Source organism: Excalfactoria chinensis, chromosome 7, assembly GCF_039878825.1.
Source record: "Excalfactoria chinensis isolate bCotChi1 chromosome 7, bCotChi1.hap2, whole genome shotgun sequence".
In the NCBI taxonomy this organism is placed as follows: Eukaryota; Metazoa; Chordata; class Aves; order Galliformes; family Phasianidae; genus Excalfactoria; species Excalfactoria chinensis.
In genome coordinates, this window is record NC_092831.1 from 27,560,951 (window position 1) to 27,582,083 (window position 21,133).

Here is a 21,133-nt window from a genome sequence, read left to right on the forward strand (position 1 = left end):
AAACATCATGCCCTGCAACACAACTCAGAACACCACTCAGAGGGATCATGTCTCTCTCCCTTCCTCCTCACACGTGGACATGGGGACCATCACTTCTGCACTGCCCTACTGTGACCATCAGACATAGCAGCACAAACAAGCTGTTTTAGGTCTTCCTTCTTTCAGAGCCCTGCTCTTCCAAGAAAACAGCCCTAAGGCCAGGGACTGCCAGAGTAGCAGACATCCACACAAACACAAAAGGCAGTAACACCCAACAGAGGGGCAACTGAAAACAACTAGAAGGCTTTCTTGTTGTTGTTTCTTTCCTCCTATGCCAGCACTTTTATTTGCTAAGCCAACATCCTTTCCTAGCCTTAACAAGCAAGCCTTAGGGAGCTCTCACTGCTGACCCCTTGCTGCCTCATACATAGCCAAGCAGCGTGTTGTTCATCCCAGCCCATTCCATCAGGCAGCCTGTGGGGGAGAATTACTTTAGATATAAGTCACCCTTTATTTTAATTCATCCTCAGTATTCTAAACTAGCTCTTCCTTTCTGGTAGCACAAGTATTTATGCCAGACTCTCAAACATGCTGATTTCTATGCAGATTCTTCAATACCTTACACAATCCAGAAGTAGATGAGGTAGGACAGGTGGCACAGTGTCCTCTGTTCCCAATGGCACATCTTTTGTTTGTGCCCAGGCAACCACAACATTTTACCACAGAAAATAAGAAATGGCAAATAATGAGATAGCTGAGCTTCCTTGCAAACACGCATCCTTCTTCAGGTGCAAATATGGCTTTTGTTGTACTTTATTAAATAGACTACTGAAGACTTTCAAGTACAATATAGCTTGGTAGGGAAATTTTCACTAGTAAAAATAACAGGCTTTCAAGTGCCTGAAACAATTATAGTGAAGTGAATTACATTCAAATTCTTTAATAATTAAGGGTAATTAAATAATGGTTTCTTTAATTCTAAATTAAAGCCAGTGAAACTTGTCCCAGAGGAGAATCAGGCCCACGGCACAGCCATAGCAGTGAGCACTTTTGAATCACGCATGTTATACAGTTTTACCCACCTCTAGCAAATGAGAAACATAAATCAACATCCAGTGCACAGCGATCCATGGTTTGGCTCTATCTTTTAGAGTATCAATGTTCTTTTAATGAACAAGGGTGTTTCTCCTGCAGAAAGTTATCCCAACTGGCCTTCCTAGAAGAGGAACTTCTTAATGAGGGATTTAAAAGATTTAGAATGGAAGATCCATAAGCTGTGAGCAGAATGGTCCAGAAGTGACTCAGGAAAAAACAGATGATAAATAAACCCTGCTCAACTTTGATGAGGATAATTTCCTACGGTAATAAAGATCCACTCAAAAAGCTTGGCATTTAAGAAGCACTTGTTATCCCAAGGTCTGCAAGATTACTCATTTGCCTTATGTGACAATATACCAATATACGGTGCTAGAGACAATGTTTTTTCCTAATCTTTATGCATGGCATACAGCTGCTGGCCAACAGAAGCCATCTGAAAGAGCTTAGGATGGAAGAGTGAAAAAGACTCAACACAGGGTGGAGCCAAGACAGAGGCTGGTTTGTGCCCACTTGGGGCCATCTCCTAACATCAGAGCTCATCATCTCCAACTCTGAAGGAAAATCTGTTCCTTACTGGGTCTCTGAAAGCCCTCAAGCTTCCAGACCCAACCAAATCACAATCCTTATCTCTGTTCCCTGGACTCTCTATCATCCCTCATTGATGAGAACCAGGCAGTGAATAAGCAAACCCTTCTTGCAGCTCAGAACAGTTCTTGTTTGATAAAAAGTCAGCCTAGCTTTGATGCCAAGGTCAACAACATAGTAATCTATCCTTAACATATTTCAACCACAAATGTCCCAGCAAATGGCATCTCCTCAGCTGCTGCTCGTTTCCTCCTTTAAAGCAGTTCAAGTCACTGAGCCTCTAAAATCAAAATACTGCCTCTACTGCAAAGTTGGGATGGCATCGGGGACTCCAGGGTGACAGAGGAGGCAGCTTACTCGAGCAGAAAGCTAAGAATCACACGCTCATTTTTACTCAAAAAGAAACATAAATTCAGGCCCAGCCGCTGCTTACTTCCCCCTTTAAAACTCTGCTGTTATTTCCCAAAAATGCTCTCAACTTAAGAGCAGCCCACTGCCCCGCTAAGGTACGGGACCGCACTGCTGAGAAACACGGGCACAGAGAAACAGACTTTGCTGTGTATCAGTTTGTCATCAGCCGTATTTTAATTATAAAGAAGATGAGTAATATCCTTGCCAGTGTGCAGCCTTAAAATATACTCTGTACATACTCTAGTGGAAGAAGCCTAGAGAGAATTATTTTCCCCTTTACAATAAAAATCACTCTTTTTATTACTACCTTGCTTTTATGCCATTAGTAATAGAGTTGGGTTTTCTTTTTCCCTGAGTTTGAAAACAAATTAGACCATTAAAATTGTACCTAAGAGCCTCCTTTAGTTTTATGAATTGTTTCAGAACGATCCTGGAAACTGAAAAAGAACCAGAAGAGGCCCTCAAGCAGAGAGAATATTAAAATAAAAAGGGAACATCTTCTCCGGAAACAAAAAGCCAATAAATCTGAGGGAAGGATTTTTATTTATTTATTTTTTAAATTATTGTCCTCCCAGACTACTACCTAATTTTGCACTTTCATAGTAAATTAAACTTCCCTCCAAAGCACAGCTCTACTCTGAAGAGCTGTCTCCGGTTTGTCAGAGCAGCTGGGGATGTTGACTAGAGAGGGAGACAGCCAGCTGAGTACATCACCAGAACAGCCCTGTGCCAAGCTGTGAGCAATACTGGGAGGAAGGTTGGGGACCCCCATCTATCTCGTTGGTCAGCCCACTCCTCAATGGACGATAGTTGCCCAAGGCTTGGTGCTAACCCTAGCACTTAGGGGACAAAGGAATCATCTTTGCTGGTGGCTAATGGCTTTATCCATTGTTTGCTGATGGTTTTACCTACAGTTTGTCAATGCTCCAGGATGTTTCACAGTATCTACATCACTAACACTGTTCATTGCACACCAAAAGACCAGAAGCACCACCTTTACTAGGATCAGACCCTAATGGGTTTAACATCTTCAAAACAAACACCTTCGGCTCCAGGTACCACAGAGTGCTGCTATTTGATGATGAGATCCACAACACCTCCCAGCATAAGCAAGGTCAGCCAATAGACTGAGTGCTGTGATCTCAAACTCACCAACCCCTGCTGTGACAAGCAGTACAATGCAAATAACGTATGTACCATTCTTTTCTCATATTTTTCCTTACAGACCTTGCTAATTACTAGTACTATATGTTCGAATGAGAATATGTTCCCTCATCAGCTATCCCACCTCCTCCCTGATCCTGAAGTAATTAGATGCTGTGTGTCATGGATGTTATTTCTCTGACAAGCTGTCACACCAATTCCTTCCACACACCAAGTTCAGAAGTTGAGTTTTCATTAAACAAGTAAGTGTTCAACATTTATAGAGCTGAGCTTCCCGGTCAATCCTTAAGCGTTCCAAAATAATCAGCCTTTAAGACTCCAGTGAGCCACCAGAGTCTTTTAAACTGCCCTAAATCAACACCTACCAATAACCATCCCTCTTTTAGTGAAAAAGTAAAGAAGTAAAAGAACATGGAAAAAACAGCTATGTACAAAGATGCAAGTTAAAAACGGACTTAAAAATAATTTGTGAATGGCTTAAAATGTGTTTAGAAAATGAAATCTGATACGCTTTTGCTTGGTTCCATATTTGGGAATAACCGAATTGTAGCCAGGCTATAAAAACATTTTAGAAACTATCTTCCATTCACAAAGGAGCTGAGCTCAGATCGTCAAGCAATGGCAAAAAAAGAGCCAAGAAAAGTCATAATGTGACCTGGGCTCCTCACAGTTCCTTCATTAAGTTACACAGCCAACTTACACTGAAATTTCAAGGGAGACAGAAGTTTCTGTATGTACCTCTGAAAATCTCAGTCATAAAAACTAAGTATATTACCAGTTAGAAATGAACATTCCCCATAGCAGGACCAACTGTTTTCACCACATATCCTCTTATCACCACATCTCCCTGGGACTCCTATCTGTCTTACTGTCACCAGTCCTGAACACTCGAAAGCTGCCAGCAGACAAGGGCAACACGGATCAGGTGCCAGAATATCCTTCAGCTTGATGGGGATACAAATGCCCCTTCCTGACCTACCTGCACTTTGCACAATGCTTACCACGCTGCCATTCTACTTTAAAGCCTGGAACCACAAGCTTCTGAGCACCTCAGTGTCACACAGTTAAGTTGTTCTGCTTGCTTCAGGGAGAGTACTTGTGCTTAAAGTCAAGGATACACTTAAGTGCTAAAGCTCAGCACCACAAGGGCAGAACAATTTGTGCGATAAATGACTGCACAGCAAATTAAATCTGCTTGTAAATATTGCACAATATGGCATCCTGCAAAATAAATTAATATTTATTTGGCATTCATTATTGAGCAGTCTGCTAGGAACATCAACGAGGTGTAAAATGCAACACGGGGATCCAAACCAAACAGCCTTAGCTAGCAAGCTCTCTCCCCTACCCCCAGCTGCTTCACAAGAGCAAGCTAGTGACATGAATTTTGACAAGTTTGGGCTGCTTTGTGGCTTTTTGTTGCTGCTTCTGCTTTTCCTTAATTTTTTTTAATTCTTTTTTTTTTTTCTTTCTTTTTTTTTTTTTTTTTTTTTACCTCGTATTGGTAGATGTCCAGAATCCTTTCCAGTGACATCTCCTCAAAGTACAGTCTGTCACACTCATCAAAATCTGTGCTCACAGTCTCCGGGTTGCAATTCACCACGACTGTTTTGTTGCCAAGCTGACGCAGCGTGCGGATACTGGAGACAGCACACCAATCAAACTCCACACTGCTGCCTGCCAGGAGACAGAAAAGCAGGCAAGGAAAGGATGGATGCAGGGAAGAAAACAAACAAACATTCGTGCTGAAAAAAAGAAAAGAGCCAGCATTGCCTCCTGTCAGCTCAGAGCATGAAATCTAATCGCCCCCCCATGGAAACTAATCATCCATGAACATGGTCTTCCTAGAAGCACGGGTGAAGTTGGCTCAGCTGCTGAGGAAAGAAAGGCCCCCAGTATGTCTGTCATCCTCGTGCAACAAGTTTTGCCTGTCCTTGCTGCTCATCCAGCTGCTGCTGCCTCTCAGCCAGCCCATTTTGGGAGGAACTGAAGAAGAAAAAGCTTAGAGGTGACAAAAGGAGTGCACATTATGAAACAGTGCAGTTTACTCAAGGAAACATGAAGCAATTGTACAGAGACTGTTTGAAAAACAGAAGAGTGAATTAGGTGTTTTGTTGTGGGTTTTTCCTTTTGGTTTTGCTCTTTTGGCTTTTACCTCTCAGAAAAGGAGAGTACGGTTAGTCTAGTTAGTGGTTCTGACCTTTCTACTCGCTGGCTGTAGTTAAGGCAGACTGATAAACACTTTCAGAGCCCCTTTGTGAACCCTTTACATCACTGTAAAGGCTGCAGTGCTTGTGGTATCACTCTGGGGCAGGCACATCCCAACTGCTGTGAACACTGAATAAGCACTGGCCACCCCTAAAGGAAAGATGCAAGGAAGGAATTTTCAGAGTGCCCAGTGACTCCTTTCTCTACACACCAGGGGAACTGCAACTTTTGGCAATGCTGCAGGACTTGGGCAGTTCCAGAATCCAAACTGGAGGTAACAGCCACCATCCTACACATTTCTGTGCTCAAACCTCTAAGAGGGGTAACAGACAGAGAATGATGCATACTAAACAACAATGCTAAACAGTTATGCTTGTGGTCTGCAAGAAAACCTTGGCCTCATTGTGATACTGTGATGTGTTCACAGTCATTACATGATCATTAACCAGATCATCATTTTTTATATATAATTGTGTGACAAGATACACTGGAGATTCAGGCTGCACTTAATTGCTGCCTCCACAACACCCAGTAACAAACAGATGGCTGGCACAGGTCACTTATCAACAAGCATATAGTTTATTTCCCTGCTTCTGTCAAGCAGCAATCTCAAAGTATGTGGTGGCCGCAGCTAAAATTTCACAGAAAAAAAAACAGGGAAATCAAATTTGGAACAGCATGTTTCCCAAAAGGGTCACCAGATGCTCATTCAACTCTTTATTCCACCTCAGCTACTCCAGTATTCTTACACAAAGAAGAAACCTCAACTATAGGACATGACGGTCAACCGCAATCCCCAGCAGACTGCTTTAGGCACTACCTGGGATCACAGCCAAACACACGGAGGTATAATACAATACATCAAGAAAGGGTCAAATCCAGACAGCAGGAAGAGTCAAGACAGCAAACTGGGAAAAGCACGCCACTTACTTGACTTCAGTGGATAATGAAAAAATAAAATAAAACACATCAACTTGGGTAGCGCAACTAGAGGTGCAAGAAGTGGTTTCTTCTATTAGCAGACTTCCTTTAGTTGAAACCTCTTTCAAAGATCGTCCTGGTCTAATCCAAGCTAAAGATCAGATAGAACCAATACCAGACCCACACACCTACGTAAATTTTAGACACATCCCACCAACATCACCAGAAGGGTACTGCGTGATCCACCCATCCAAGCAAAACAAATGGATGCAGTTTAATTTCCAGCTTTCAAAAACTGTCACTGCTACTTGTGATGCGCAGAGCAAAAATATTTCTGAGGAACAAGCTATTTGTTTCTTGTCAATAATTGCAAGAAGGATCCACTCAAAGTGAAAGCTGTCATAAAGAATTCAGCACACACTGTCTACGCCATGTTTGCAGCCATAAGAAAACTCTTTTGCTGCCTGAGAGGCTGAGTGTGTCAAAAAATGTATACAGACAATTGTAGATAAAGTAGATGAAGATACCCAAATGTTATCACAGTCACCTATGTTATAGTATTCAAACTCAAAATATGTAACAAAGCACATAAGAGCTGAAAGCAAACATATCAAAGCTACCTGTGGCAACAGTGATCTTCCAGACTAGATTCTCAAGACTTAAAGACCTGAAAAAGATTTCTTTAAAAAAAATCCCTAAAACTTGGTGGAAATGACAACTTAGCGATGTGCTTTTGAGTTTCAAGCGAAAAGGAATAAAAATTCTGTTTTTTTCAGGGCGTGAAATAAAGTCTCCAAGCAAGAATAAAAGGCAAACTTTGTGCTAGGAATTGATGTCCTGTGCACTGTGCTCTAGAGGGTTTTGCCACCACATCGGAAGAGGAACAAATGAACCACAGGAATATCCAAAGAAAGCTCAAGGGTACAAGGAAAACAGAGTTGTGAGAAAGATTTACCTATGTGATATGGTCCACAGCCCAACACCATCACTCCACAGTCATCAAATTTTACATCGTGCTCCTGAGAAGGGAGGAAAAGAAGTCATTAGGGCCCATACTCCAGCAGCACCTAACTCCGTGCTTCTCAGAACAAACAATTTCAGGTGTTCCATCCACATCCAACAGCCTGATCCTTCAGGGCACAAGTCTGATGTCATTTACTGCAGTGTTCAAGAAGAACAACTCCATCAGAACTTGTGCTGCTGCACTCAAACCAAAGGAGACCCGACACCCCTAACCTGGCTATCTGAGCAGTTGAGGAGCTATGAGCTTCCACAATAACAGATGCTAGGATGAGACAAGTGAGACGTGAGTTCTGTATTCCTAGCACCTGACCTCTGCACAGAAGTTATCTGTACAGGTGATAGGAGACAAGATCCTAACAACATAGGGGCATTAACACCAAATGCACTGGATCACTGGGCTTGATCAAAGGGAATTGTATGCATCACCATCCAAAAGAATTGCTACAGAAAGCAAGTTCTCCAGAAATACTGCAGCAAATGGGAAACAGATCAAACTAGACAGCAATGAGTTGCACCTACCTGGCCGTTGTACGTAACATAGAGGTAATTAGTTACTGCTGGGTATTCTGCTGCCAGTGTGTCAATCTGTATGGAAAAGGAGAGCACAAACTATGTCTTTGCCAGTGCAAGATTTTTCTCACACAGTTCCCTTTTTCCCCCCCACTTTCCTTTTCTTATTTCTGTCCTATTACTTTTTTCTGCCATACCTTTCCTCAGAGGGACTTGATCAGAACTGTGATATGCTGACAAGGAGGCAGATGCTCAGCTTACAGTTTAGCTAGCTGGATGCACTCCTCTCTACCAACTCTTTCTAAGCTGCAGATCCACATCTACTCAGTAGAACAGCTTCCCAGCCCAAGAGATTTTCCCAGCCAGCACTTCTTGCCTCCACCTTCTTCATTCTCTAGTGTAAACCAATTACTACAGGTTACGTGCACAGTAACTAGTCCATCTATGCCACCCACTACTACTGAAGTTCCCTGAATGAACAGCTGAAACATTTCTAACATGGAATTCCAAACAGTGAACAGTACTAAAGCAGTCCTGGCAAGAATTTTTACATGTTACCACTTAAATATGTTCCCAATCTTCAAGTATTTTCATGAATCCCCACTGACAGTCCAAATGCTTGTGAATAATGAAGGATGTGACCTTAAGTCATTAGCACTATGTAAGTGTCTGCTGCTCATTACTGTTGCTATTACTGCAACTTGTACTTCATGGCTCACGAAGAAACATATGCTTTGATGCCACAAATCTTGCATCAGGCAAACGACCTTATTAAAGGTACCTTGGCACAGAAATCAATCCAGCACAGCAATGTCATGTGCAAGAAAGAATGTAGTGCAAGAGCAGACATGTTCCTGTAGGCCAGGTGAGGACACAGAAGGAAAAGAGCAGCTGGGTAACAGAAGGAGATTTGGCATCTGGAATTGGGCCTGAGGATACAGATGGGCTTTTTCAGAAACACTGAGTAGCTTAGATTGGCTCTGTTGGTTTTTCTCCCCCCTATTAAGGACAAAAAAAAACCAACCCAGCTGGTGGCAGTTTAATACCGACATACCTTAAATGCAGCAACAGAACACCTAGCAAAGCACTTCTGACACTGCCATGAATACTAGATGAGCTCATTACACTCTGTGCTATCACAATGAATAGTAAATGAACCCATAGCAACAGGGCACTTCAAATAAAGTATCACCCTGTAAAAAGTTACTAGTGGCACAAAAGACATAAGGCATTTTTCATGGTGACCCCATGGTGGGCAAGAATCGGTCTTCACAGCCATTTTCTATAGCCAGGTAGCAACATTCCCACCTCAGCCATAAAGAAAATGAAAAAGTCAGCACCTCCTTGGGGATATTCAACCTACAAATGCACGATATTGCAGTGAGCCTTGCAGTACAGAGGTAACAGCTAGACAGGCAAAGTTTGTTCATTTCTATAGTGCCAAAACTCCCACTAATGACAACAGAGCCACGGTTTTCACTTTGTTTACCTCAATTGTTAAGGACACAGAGCCCTCCTGCTCATCGCCCCCTCAGAATCTCCCTCCCCAACCAGTCATGTTTCTCATGGTACCTTTTTCACCCAAGGCACTACGTTCTTCCTCAGTCTCAGCTGGCGGCACTGGACTTCAGTCAGTCCCAGGCATTTCCCAATCTGTCTGTCTGAGAAGCCAATCTGTTTGGCCTTCCTCAGCGTCTCTTCTGGAATTTCTTCACTGGCATTAAAGGAACAAACAGAAGAAAAGAGCTGCATGAAGCTTTACAGCAATATTTAGATGACACGTGACTACTTGTGCCTTCTAAAGTGCACTGAGGTGCAGTTGCTATGGAAGTATGCACAAAAAAGCCAAAAAAAAAAAAAAAAAGAAGAAGAAGAAGATGACCCAGCGAAACCATGCAATTCTTTGCATAAAAGATTTGCTTTCTGTAAGTCCTTCCTCTCTTGTTTCTGCTTCTAAGGAGTCCTAGTTTTTGCTAGTTATTTCAGATACATTGCTTTCCCCCACTCGTCACTGCAGCTCATGGTTTCTTGCCCATTTTGAGTTTTTCACCTTCTCCATTCTCTCTTTATACTCTCCATCACACACTTTTTTCTCTCTTACAGTGCTTCAGTTTCACTTTGTTTTGACTCCACCTATACCCCTGATAGTTCCTGCCTGTTTCTAAGCTACCTTTTCTAAGCCCAGCTTTTGCAGAAACATAAAAAAGCCTACGTATTTTTATCAGCACTTCTGCTCTTCATCTTCACTGCCAAGAGCATCCTTGCCTGCCCAATAAATCAATATTTTATGAGCAAGCAAGCTCTGAATCGGGAAAAAGGAAATGATTAACAAACAAGCAATTTTCCTAAATCAGAGCTTTTGAATTATGTCCTTTGCTTGATGGCATTTTTAAATAAATAGCGTTATGTTATTTGAGTGGGAGGAGAGGATAAGGCCACTTTATTGGAATGTGTCAGGAAGCTGAAGCATGAAAGACAACCATTGGATTGGATTTTCCACTTCAGCTCGTGGAGCAGCTCCACTGCCCTCAGTGAAGTCAGGCTAGCTGCAAAACAGGTGAGTCACAGAAGTGCCAAACCAGCTGATTCTGAGAGCAGCACTGCAGACAAGAAACTTTAGGGTTCAAACCCCTGGATAGGTGGGCTTTCCTCTATGACTTCTCCGGTATCCTCCCTCCTTCCTCTGCAGTGTGAGAACAGGATACTCCATACACCTACAAGATTGTCAACCAGGTCGGGGAGAACTCGCAGAAAGGAAGCAATCCCTGTAACTGCTATCCATCCTCAGCACCAGATCCCAGCCTAGCAACCACATGGTAACTATCAGCCTGCTCTGTGCACAGATGACTCCAGACAGGAAGATCATCTGCACCCTTGTCTTCTCTACAGCTTCAACACATTGTTTTCCTTACTCCAACAGACCCTGCTCTCTTCTAATCATAAGGAAATGGTCCTGCCTAATTGGGGTTGAGTTTCCTGGGTTTTGGAAGGGCTTCCCAAAATAAAATCCACTTTCCAGCAACTCAGCAGCTTGATTAAAACGTACAGCTTCCATGCACTAACTCCTTCACTGCAAAAGCTCCTCTGCTTCTGCAGAGCCCTTTCTACCTTCCAATTTCAGCTCAGAGATAGAACTTCTTGTATTAAGTGCATATGTCAGAACTGAAGGCACAGATGAGTGTTATACAAGAGGAAACAAGCAAGCAAAATCTGCCAGCTCCCTGGCAAAACTGACGCTAGCTATCACCAGCTATTAGGAAGGACACAGCCATACCAGATTCTTCTCCTAAGTTCAGCAATCCCAAGGTAAAAGTGAGAACACCTGATGACCCCAAGAAAATGAGCCTGTTCCCATGTATGTTTGCTCCCTTGCTTTCACTGTCTCAGAAGCACACATTGTTGGCTGTTATCTGATTACCGACAGAAAAAGAAAATGGCCTTCATTTGCAGCTTATTTCAATTCACTTTTTTTCAGCTCTCATTATAACAAAATCATTCATCGTCACCCCCGCCAGCAGGGTGGACAGAACAGAAGCAGCTGTAATTTTGCAATATGATCCCCTTTGTCTTAGGCTAGCAGTTTAAATCACCTGAGATCATTACCAAGATACCCTATCTTGGCCATGCAAATAGGTAACCAGTTTCACAAGGGAGATAACCAGTACACAAGAGTAAAGCTGAGTGCCTAAAAGGGAAATAAAAGAGTTTTTCCCCTGCTACTCCCAGTGCACAACAAAGATAAGAGGCATGGTTTTGACTGTGGTTAATAGAAAAGATATGCTGGGAACCTTCACACAAGAAGTATCTGGACAGGAAGGGTTTCCTCATTTCCAATGCCATGGAGCTTAATATGGAGAAAAGGCACCTGGTTCATCATGAGGCAGGAGAGATGAGAACTGGCAACCCTGCCATGTGGATATAAGAATTTTGCCATTGGATAGCTAAAGAAAATCAGTGCAAATCGAACACTCAACAGTGCTGCTTTCCAAGGCCTTGAAAGCAGAATCTGCCCTGAGATTTCTGTTTACTGTTAATGACTTCTCAGATTTATATCCCAACTTTCACCTGAAGCATATTAAGAAACATGCAGACAGTAGGCAGCGTGATGTTTATATTGCAGATAGCAAGACAGAGACACACAGAGGTTAAGGGGGATGTTTTTTAAATCCAGCATTGACCTAATTCTCTTCCCACAGCCTCTGTTCCCAGACAACCCATTACACTTGCTAGAGACACTGAAGGCAGTAAGGGCAGACTCATGCTCATCCCTTTGAACACTTGAGTGCAAATGACCCTTCTAAGAGCTCATCATTAACCCAACACTACAATGAGAAAAATAACAACCATCAAAACACTCAGTTCTGACTATTGCCAAACACATGCCCAGTCCAACATAATGCCCTCCACCTTCCCCTGGGACATCACTTGATACAGACCATGAGTGTTCTGAAGACTGAATGCTCCTTGCTAGTTTATAATCCATTCTAAAATAGGGGGAGATTAAGTGGCCTTTAAATGACTTCTTTTCCTAACGATCACCTTCACAAAATGACAGTCAGAAGTTTGAGACCTTCAAAACCAGACTTCCTCTACACTGCCACAATCAATCAGCGGCTGTTCCCTCCTTGCAAAGCTAAGTCTCCTGCACATTTTGCAGCTTATACACAATACAACCTTTGCTTGTACTTCCTTTTCAGGTTCCAGTTGATTTGTTGTTGCTCTTTGCTTAAAATTCTACCCTGTCATCTTATGAACTCCATACTCCTGCTTCTTCTTCAGTGATAAACGATAAGAGGAAACAGAATAAATTCCCTGTAATGCAGAAATTTTCATCTGGCACAGAAGACCTGGGGAAATCTATTAACTGACTGGAAGGATGCTGGTAGTGCTGCAATTACCAGGACAGGTGGCTTGCTCCAGCACAGCCCTCTCTTCTGCTTGACTGCTTTCACATGATCCACTGCTTTAGGAGTATTGCTAAATAAACATGTCAGTGGAAAGCTCCAGCTCCATATGCAAAATGCTCTTTTTCTTGTCCTGCTTTATGTGGTCTGGGCACGCAGGGAGGATCTGCACAAACGAGCACACTCCACCTCACTTTGCCAGTCTCAAATGTAGCTCCTCCTAATTCTGCAGCCTGCTCAACAGTTTGGCTCCTGCAAGCAGAGAGGACCAAAAGCAAAAAGCACTGCAGCTAGAATCCTTACGTCCTGAGCAATCTCTCACTTTCACAGGGGCATCACAGACAGAGAAGGTTTTAAAAGCCTCCTTGATGTCAGGTTGCATTATAGCCAGATATTTTTCCACCTTCCCTCCCTTTCCCTGTCCACTACAAGGCTCCCAGTGGCATCCTTTGCTCGCTCCTGATGTTTTACAACATTTTGAACGTGCTACAATTAAAATAATGAGATCAGTGTAGTAATCCTCTCTCTTCTTCTCTTCGTGAGGAGAAAGACTGTGACCCTCCTTCACCTCCTAGGAAACCTGAGAGCTCAAAGAAGAGCTCAAGGATGCAGGAACTGTAAAGCAACAAGCCTCGCTCATTGAACAACCACCACTACAGAACCATGCATCTACACTGTTCTGATCCCCAGGCTAATCAATCTTATTGTGGAGACCTTTATTTAAGTAACATGAGCCTCACATTGTGCCCCAAGATGTGAATGATTCACATCTACAACTGAGTGATGTGCCAAAACAGCAGCTCAAACAGCCAAGGAATGGGTCATGTGGGTCAGGCTTCCTCAAAGCCTGTTTTCCACTACAGCTAAAAAGAGAGCTTTGAGGGCTTTCCTGGTATGCCCGGATGCAGATTCCCCAGAGCTAATGCATACATCACTAGAAGAGGTTCCCCAATGGCTTTTAAAGAGCAATGCCTGGCTATGGTGTGTCAAAGAGAAAAATGCATACTGAGTCTTCACAAATGTACAGGTGCTTTAAAAGAAAACACAGCTGCAAATAGGAAGTATGTTATGCTAGACCTTCACAAAGCACAAACAACCGCATGGAATAACTGCTTACACCATATTCTACTCATGTAGTTAATTCCTAATGTGTTCCTGAGCCTACTCTGCCCTCCAGTTCACTCAGAAGACAAAAGTAATCTTCCCAGTTAGTTAAACTCACGTACAACAAATATGTCACTGACAGGTCCTCAAACAGTATAAATCAGAGCAGCCTCCTTTACAGTCACCAAACCAGCTCCACATTAAATCCACACAAGATCTCACCTGTGCTCTCTGACCTGTCCCAAAACACACAAGCCAGCAGGAAAAACTGTTTTTGAGAAGAGCAGGTGTGCAACTCGCACTGTGGAAGAACTGATGTTATCGATGGCCTGTCTGATCTTTCCTCCTACTTTGTTTCCCAGGTCACCTGCTGGAGTCAGGCTTTAATTCCAAAACCCATGGCTACTCCACCATGTTGATATTTTGAACTCAAGTCACGCTTCCAGTAAGTGGCTCACCATGCACACCTTTCACAGAGCCAAGGGCATGAGCTTCTAAAAAGAATTCACAACAAACAACTTCTGCCATGCAACCTGGCTATGCATACTGGGCTTAAAAGGGTCTCCACCCTCACATTTCACTCTGCTTTCCCATCTATCAGCCTATCTTCTTTAGAAGCAACCACAACACTCAGGATTGACTCTATTCCTTTCAGGCAAACCAGAAGCCAGCAAATGTTTTTATATCCCACAGTGCCAGGATAGGCTCTCATCTGGGCACTTCTTGTGCACAGCCACAGTTCTTAAGGAGCACAAAGTTAGGAACAAATAAAAATAATAATAATGGCCACACGCAAAAAAATCCTCACTGCAGATAGTCAACAGACAGATACTGATCCCCAAAGATGCTTTACCTGCCTTTACTCATGCCATCAAAGCATCCTGAAACAAACATGCTCCAGTTGTTACTTCCAAGTTAGCACTTCAGTTGAGATCATGTGGATGAACGTGCTAAGGTGGAATGATACAAAAATGGTAACCAATATTCAAAAGGTTATTTATAAAGAAAAACTCACCAATATGGAAGCCTTCACCAGGAAACGTTGAGGTAATCTCCACTGAGGAGCAGTCTCCAAGAGATGCTGCCTTAGTGGTGGTCAGCACTTAAATGAGGTCTACAGGGAATGGAGTCAAGCTCCACCCCATCCAGGAGAACAGCTAAATTACTCTCACCTGTGCTCCCACAGCTGATTAATCAGAGGTTCAGGCTGTGATTACCAACTTCCCATACAATACAGCACTTGACTCCACTGCAAATCTGACTTATTCTGGACTGCATTTATTACCCAGGCCTTATCAAGGTCAGCTAGATGCAAGCAGTTCAAATTTCTTCCACCTTCACAAGCTGTCTGTATGACAAAAAGCCAGCAGGGTTGCTCCAAAGCCCTGCCCTTCCATTCTCTCTCATGGGACAGGCATGGCTAAATCCCAGGAGCTCAATTCCAACAACAGTGCAACTACTGCTCTATCCACCACTGTTCATGGACCAACAGCATGGGATGCTGCTTTCTCTTTCCACTTACATATGTATATGAACAGTGGAGAAGGCTGTGGTTAAGATTACCTTACTGAAAGTATCAATGTAACAGATAAAAAAAAGCAACACTGGAAGTTCAAACTTTAAATGAGAAATAAGTTGGTCACAGGAGAAACAGCAAGGTTATATATTTGATGTGAGTGATTTTACTGGATATTCTTGCAGGTACCCTCAAAATGGCTTTCTTTTCCCAATTCAACTCAGGTCATTTGCTATCATGCAGCCAAATCACATCACCTGAATCAACCCTTTCTCCATCTTCGAGGACCCAGAGGCAGAGCTGAATAGAAATATTGTTGCAGCATGACCGCATAGGCTCACAGGCACCAGGTCCAACCCTTTTGGAAACAAGTTTGCTGGGATAAACGTAAATGAAGCAATGGGTGCTTTTCCTGTTCTCAGCTGTCTCTGCAAATGATTGGCCTTGTACAACAAACGCTGATAACATAGAAAGATTTGTCTCCCCCATCACGTTTCCCTACATAATATTTTGCACAAGCAAACACTTTCTCTGCATAAATCAGTGAGGCCTTGTTCTCCCTTTGAATCACCCCATACAGCCCTTGCAGTGTGACCTGAACACTGCTTGATGAACTGCTCACAGTTGTCATTCTGCCTCTGAACCCCCTTCCCCACCTGCCTGACGCATCCACTACTTCTAGCTCTGACCTTCCTCTGGGCAGAGACCATCTCCTTGTTACCTGTTTCTACAACAGCTCTGCTGGGCCCAAATTAAGATTCTTGGCACATCCATTGCTTCACTGTAAATCACTCCAGAACCACTCAGAAGACATTAAAAACAATAATAATAAAAAAAGGAAGAAATGGACACAGCAAAAAAGAGAGCTTGTAATCAGGAACACAACAAACACTTTTGCTTGCAGTAACTACATTGCAGTAACAAAGATTTCAAGCCATGATTGTGTCACGGCCCATTCTTTTCAATTGGGAATAATCCCACAGCACAGGTAAAACTCAATGCCAGGCATGCTAGGGACTAGAAACAGCTGGTTGCAGGAAGAGCACATGCACACCAAGTCTCATTTGCATCACTCAATTAGCTTTCCCAGGGCTACTGCAGAGATGTGTTTCCTGATGTGGCTCACTGGACTAGCCCCTTAGATCAGGTCATAACTGCTTTTTCCCTGTTCTTTGCCTTCCACATAATGCAGCTGGACAGTCTACCTCCTCCTTTCGATGTAGTTTATGAGGTAAGCTGGTTTCCTTGAGAGTGTTGGAGTAAGAATAGCAGAGTGAAAAAACTGCGCTGATCAGTAAATGAAACTAAATTAATTAACATCAGCAATCCCAGCTGCGTTGCATCAATTTCCTTACAACAGATGCAACACTGGTTAGTGATACAAACACAAGGTTTGACATTGCCAAAGGGCTTGCTCTAGCAGGCCTGCTGTAGTTACTTAAGTGACCAGAAGGATGAAATCGGTATGAGATGGTACTGCCTCCTGGTAGTATTATTGCCATCCTCCCATAGCAGGGAAAGGAAAAGTAGCCCTAGTGATAAAGGACGGTACAGAGTAATTAGTATCTGTGGAGGAATGGTGCATTTATAGCAGCTGAGGCTTCGATTGACCTCTGGGATCCTAAGCGCACGTTCCAGAGCGTGGCACTCCAACAGCAGGAAAACCAATCTAATTCTGGGCTTTTTTCATCTTCTTCCTTGGGAGTTGCGCTTATATATTTTAAGGCACTCAAGACAAATACGACATGACACAGATGTTAGAGGGCAAATGTTTGTGCAGCCAAACAATAGACTTCTGTAAGTAATCAAGCTACTACTTCTCTTCGACATCTCCCTCTACATTTATTTTTGTTTAGCTCCAGATTCAGCTTGTTCCGGGGGGCAAAGGAGACCAATAGCTGCTCAATTAAAACTGCACAGCTGGTCAAAGAAACAAAATCCTAGCAGGTGAACTCGGTTATCTACTGGCTTCGGTGCGCTCCCAGTGCCATCATGTGGTGAAATGTGGTTAGCACAGCAAGTATTCAAAACGAAAAAGCCAACACATAGCCTATAATTCAGTAAGAAGGTGCTCCCAACCTCATAAACCACGGAAGGAAAGCTCAAGTCAGCAAGAGGCTGGAACTGAAATACAGCCAGGCACTTTAATTTACCGCTATCTTTCCAACTTAGTTTTATATGGTCATTTTTCTTTAGGAAAGAAGATTTATATTTAAATATGTCTGGTATTATAGGTGTTTGAAAGTGCACTACAAAGGCAACACATAGCACATGATCACAGAAAGGCAGAAAAGCTTAAAAATCGATTTTCCAGGAAAAATAAAAAGCACTGTATTTGATTCTCAGGTGTAGTAAGTCAGGACTACTCTCAAATCTGAGGGCAAACCTATCCTAGGTATGTGAGTGCAACCTAGCATTATTACTGCAGGCCATCTCCACATTTCCAGTCCTAGCATCAGTGAGACAGTAAGGATTTTCCAAAATAAACTAGCACTGTCAAAATGCCTACAAGCAGCAAGAAAGCCTGAGTGCTTAATGAACTTGCTCATCCTGAAAGAGTGTGCTCAGACATCTACTCCATCTGGGTGAGGCAGTGAACTGGGGTTTAAGGCAGCATCACCTACACTTAGTACCAAAATGAACCTTTCAGCATCAGGTACCACAGTTTTCCCAGCAGAAGGTTCCCCAGACACACCAATGTGCCCAAGCTCAAGACTGTTGGTTTGTCTTACTGCTTCGCTTCCTTCAGGATTTTCTCCATGTTCACAATGCTGAGCATCTTACACAGGAACCATTTGTCGATGGCTGTGAGATTGTGAATGACATCCACAGGGACTCCGTTTTCCAAGGCCTGCCAAAAAGAGGAAAGCACCAATCAGATGCTTGAATATATGCTCTGTAAATAGAGCAAAGAGTAACAGCAACTACATAACACAAAGACGCCAGCAGCAGAAAAGGCAAGCCAAATCAAAGGTCTGCCACCACAGCCCAAACTGAGCCCAAGCAGAACACAGGGAAGGACCAGTCACTTCCACACACGCTTGGGCAGTAAGAACTGGATTCCGCCTGAACAAAAGAGAGAATTTGCTTTTACAAAGCCAGCAGCCAAACTTCAACCAACAGCCTGGTGGCTACCAAGTGCACGTCTGTACCCCTTTGCAATCAAATCACTTCAGTCTCTGTCCCACTGTGAACTTGTAGGTGCTAATGCTAAACAAGAAGGTCCAAATTCTCATCTCACTGCTTTGGAGCATCAATTTCAATTTACCCATTAAAAATAATACTTGAATCAAAACATATGGCCTTGAGTGCCTAAGTAAAGGAGAATCCAGAACTAGGTGACAATTTGCAGCTACATAATCACTATCCTTTCTGGGCCGTGGCTTCTTTGGTTTTGTTTTTGTGAGATTTTTTTGTTGTTTGTTTATATACTTCAAACTATTTATGCCACGGAGCTAAAAGGCTCCCCACAGAGTCACTGTAGAAAAGATTGTTTGACAGGACACTGCAGTATTAAGGAAGATCTTGAAGAGAGCCCCCCAGTATGATAGTTGTATCTTCCATTGTTGATACTTCCTGGGTCTCACCAGCAGCATGCAGTTACAACTCTCCTGATAAAACAACTATAATCAACTATAATGATAATAGCAGCATACTATCTTTGCTGAGCTGAAGTAATCAAACTCATTAATTTGTTACCAAGCTTAATTGTTTTCTCACAGGACAACATCCCTGGAACAAAGCCAGAGCAGTGCCACTGAAAACTCCAGCATTCATCTGGGGATGAGCTTAGCACACTGCACAGTGACGCTTTTTTCTTTGAGTTATCAGGCCAAGGGCACTGAGCCACATAAGCTCAAAGTTAACATGACCACATACACTTAATCTACTTAGGACACCATTTAAAAAAGTCTTCCATGGGAACCTGGAGAAAACAAATGCCTTGTCAGACCATAGAAAGAGAAAATAAACTACCTCCGTCCCCATGGAATAAATCTGGAGAGGGAGACAAGACCACATTTGCAGACAGCTTTTACTCCCAAACTACTGTGCCACAAGGGTAAATCAAGTTTCCAAGCATAAAATCCCTGTAGGGTTTGATTGGTGGTTGCGGACAGCACTCAGAGTGCTTGCTCTATTCATACCTACATGGCAGAGTACAGAGGGAGCTAAAAAATGACAGAGCCTTTCAGCAGGGCTACTTGACTTTAGAGCCCTGCTCACTTTCATGAGCGTCCTGTCTCCAGGCAAGCACAAGGGGCTGGCTTAGCCACCTGTGCTGTCTCTAGGGCCAGCATTGTTCCTGCCATCTCACCCCTGCTCCCAAACGAAGTATGTAGCTGGCTGCGGACAGGAGTGCAAGGCAAGCTGACATGTCTGTTGGTGTGGATAACATGGAGATCAGGACCCCAGTGTGAAATGGTACAGACTGCACCCACCATATAAATCCCCTGGTATACAATTCCTAAGAGAATCTACAGAAGGCCCAATACAACCTGAATAGCTCTTCCTGCTCATCAAGTGCAGTTATACCCTTGCCACACTCTGCCCAAAGAAAAACCCTCATCTGTTTCAACCTCTTTCCTGCTGCCATTTAAAAAAATAAAATAAAATAAAATAACAATATACTTTGCAACAAGGATTCCTATTACAACAGCAATCGCTTTGAATGTCAACTGAGCTTCCTTTTCACCTGAACAGTTTATGTTTAAATCATTCAAACAGACAAAGAAGAAAGAAAAAACTTAAGGAGCCTTCCAGAGATGAGGAGTGGGGCCTGTAGGGAGGAAAAGCCGTGCGAAGAAGCTCCATCCTGATTCAAAGCTGATACCTAATGGGGACTAACTCTCAGCTTTTAAATGTCAGCAAGGTGGGACCTGCTGCCCCAGCTGCTAGAGGTACCTCTCACCGATATTGCTTGCCTCAGTTATTAACAGGGAAGAACAAGTGCACAGCGTGAGACAGAGGCAGCTCTTCATACAGAGGGATTAACATTTTTTATCCTGTGCCTTTGTTCGATGGTTCCTAGTGAAAATGCCACCAACTGGGAGCACCCAGAGTGTTAACTGTGGCCCAAACTCACCTTTACCTCCCTAAATCCCGTGTTAGCATGGGGCTGAGATTAACCTTTATAAAGGCTCCCTAAGCAACTCAGAGAGATGAGAATAGATTGGTCCTCAGTTGCAAGAGAAAGCTGTAATACAGACCAAGCACAGCTGCAGAAGGATGTTCTACACTTATGAAGACACATATTTCGCCAGCTTGAAAAACAAGAGTCAACAGCTGGACACAAACAGAACATCTTGTGCTTTTCATTAAGGTCATTTATAATAGAAACAGTTATGTGAAAACCTCTGTACAAATACAGCACAACTCCAGCTCCCCTTACTCAGAGGGACTAATGAGCTATCTACACAAGTAAAAGGGGCTTAAAAGACTCCACCAAACAAAGGCAAGGTTGGATGGGAGCCTGGGCAGACTGAGCTGGTGGGAGGTGTCCCTGCTGCGGGCAGAGACTGGAACCGGATAGGCTTTAAGGTTCCTTTCAACCCAAACCATTCTGCAATTCTATGATTCTCTTCAGAGAGGACGTGGACAGATGGAAAAGTTAGCTGCAAAAAAGCCGATACTTGAAATTACAGCTATTTGGTCAAGTAACTAACCATGAGATACATGAGTGAACACCAGGAAACTGAAGGCAGAAATAATT

The 21,133-nt window shown here is 43.1% G+C and overlaps 1 protein-coding gene across 1 annotated transcript in view; it reads right to left on the reverse strand.

Moving 5' to 3' along the window:
* Positions 1-21,133, reverse strand: part of CPS1 (carbamoyl-phosphate synthase 1) — a 97,802-nt gene that overhangs the window by 23,205 nt on the left and 53,464 nt on the right. The window contains exons 22-26 of the mRNA XM_072341850.1: positions 18,156-18,274; positions 9,472-9,613; positions 7,909-7,974; positions 7,322-7,385; positions 4,733-4,914 (exon numbers count right to left, since the gene is read on the reverse strand). Of these exons, the coding sequence (XP_072197951.1) occupies positions 4,733-4,914; positions 7,322-7,385; positions 7,909-7,974; positions 9,472-9,613; positions 18,156-18,274 (573 nt within the window). The remainder of the gene's footprint in view (positions 1-4,732; positions 4,915-7,321; positions 7,386-7,908; positions 7,975-9,471; positions 9,614-18,155; positions 18,275-21,133) is intronic.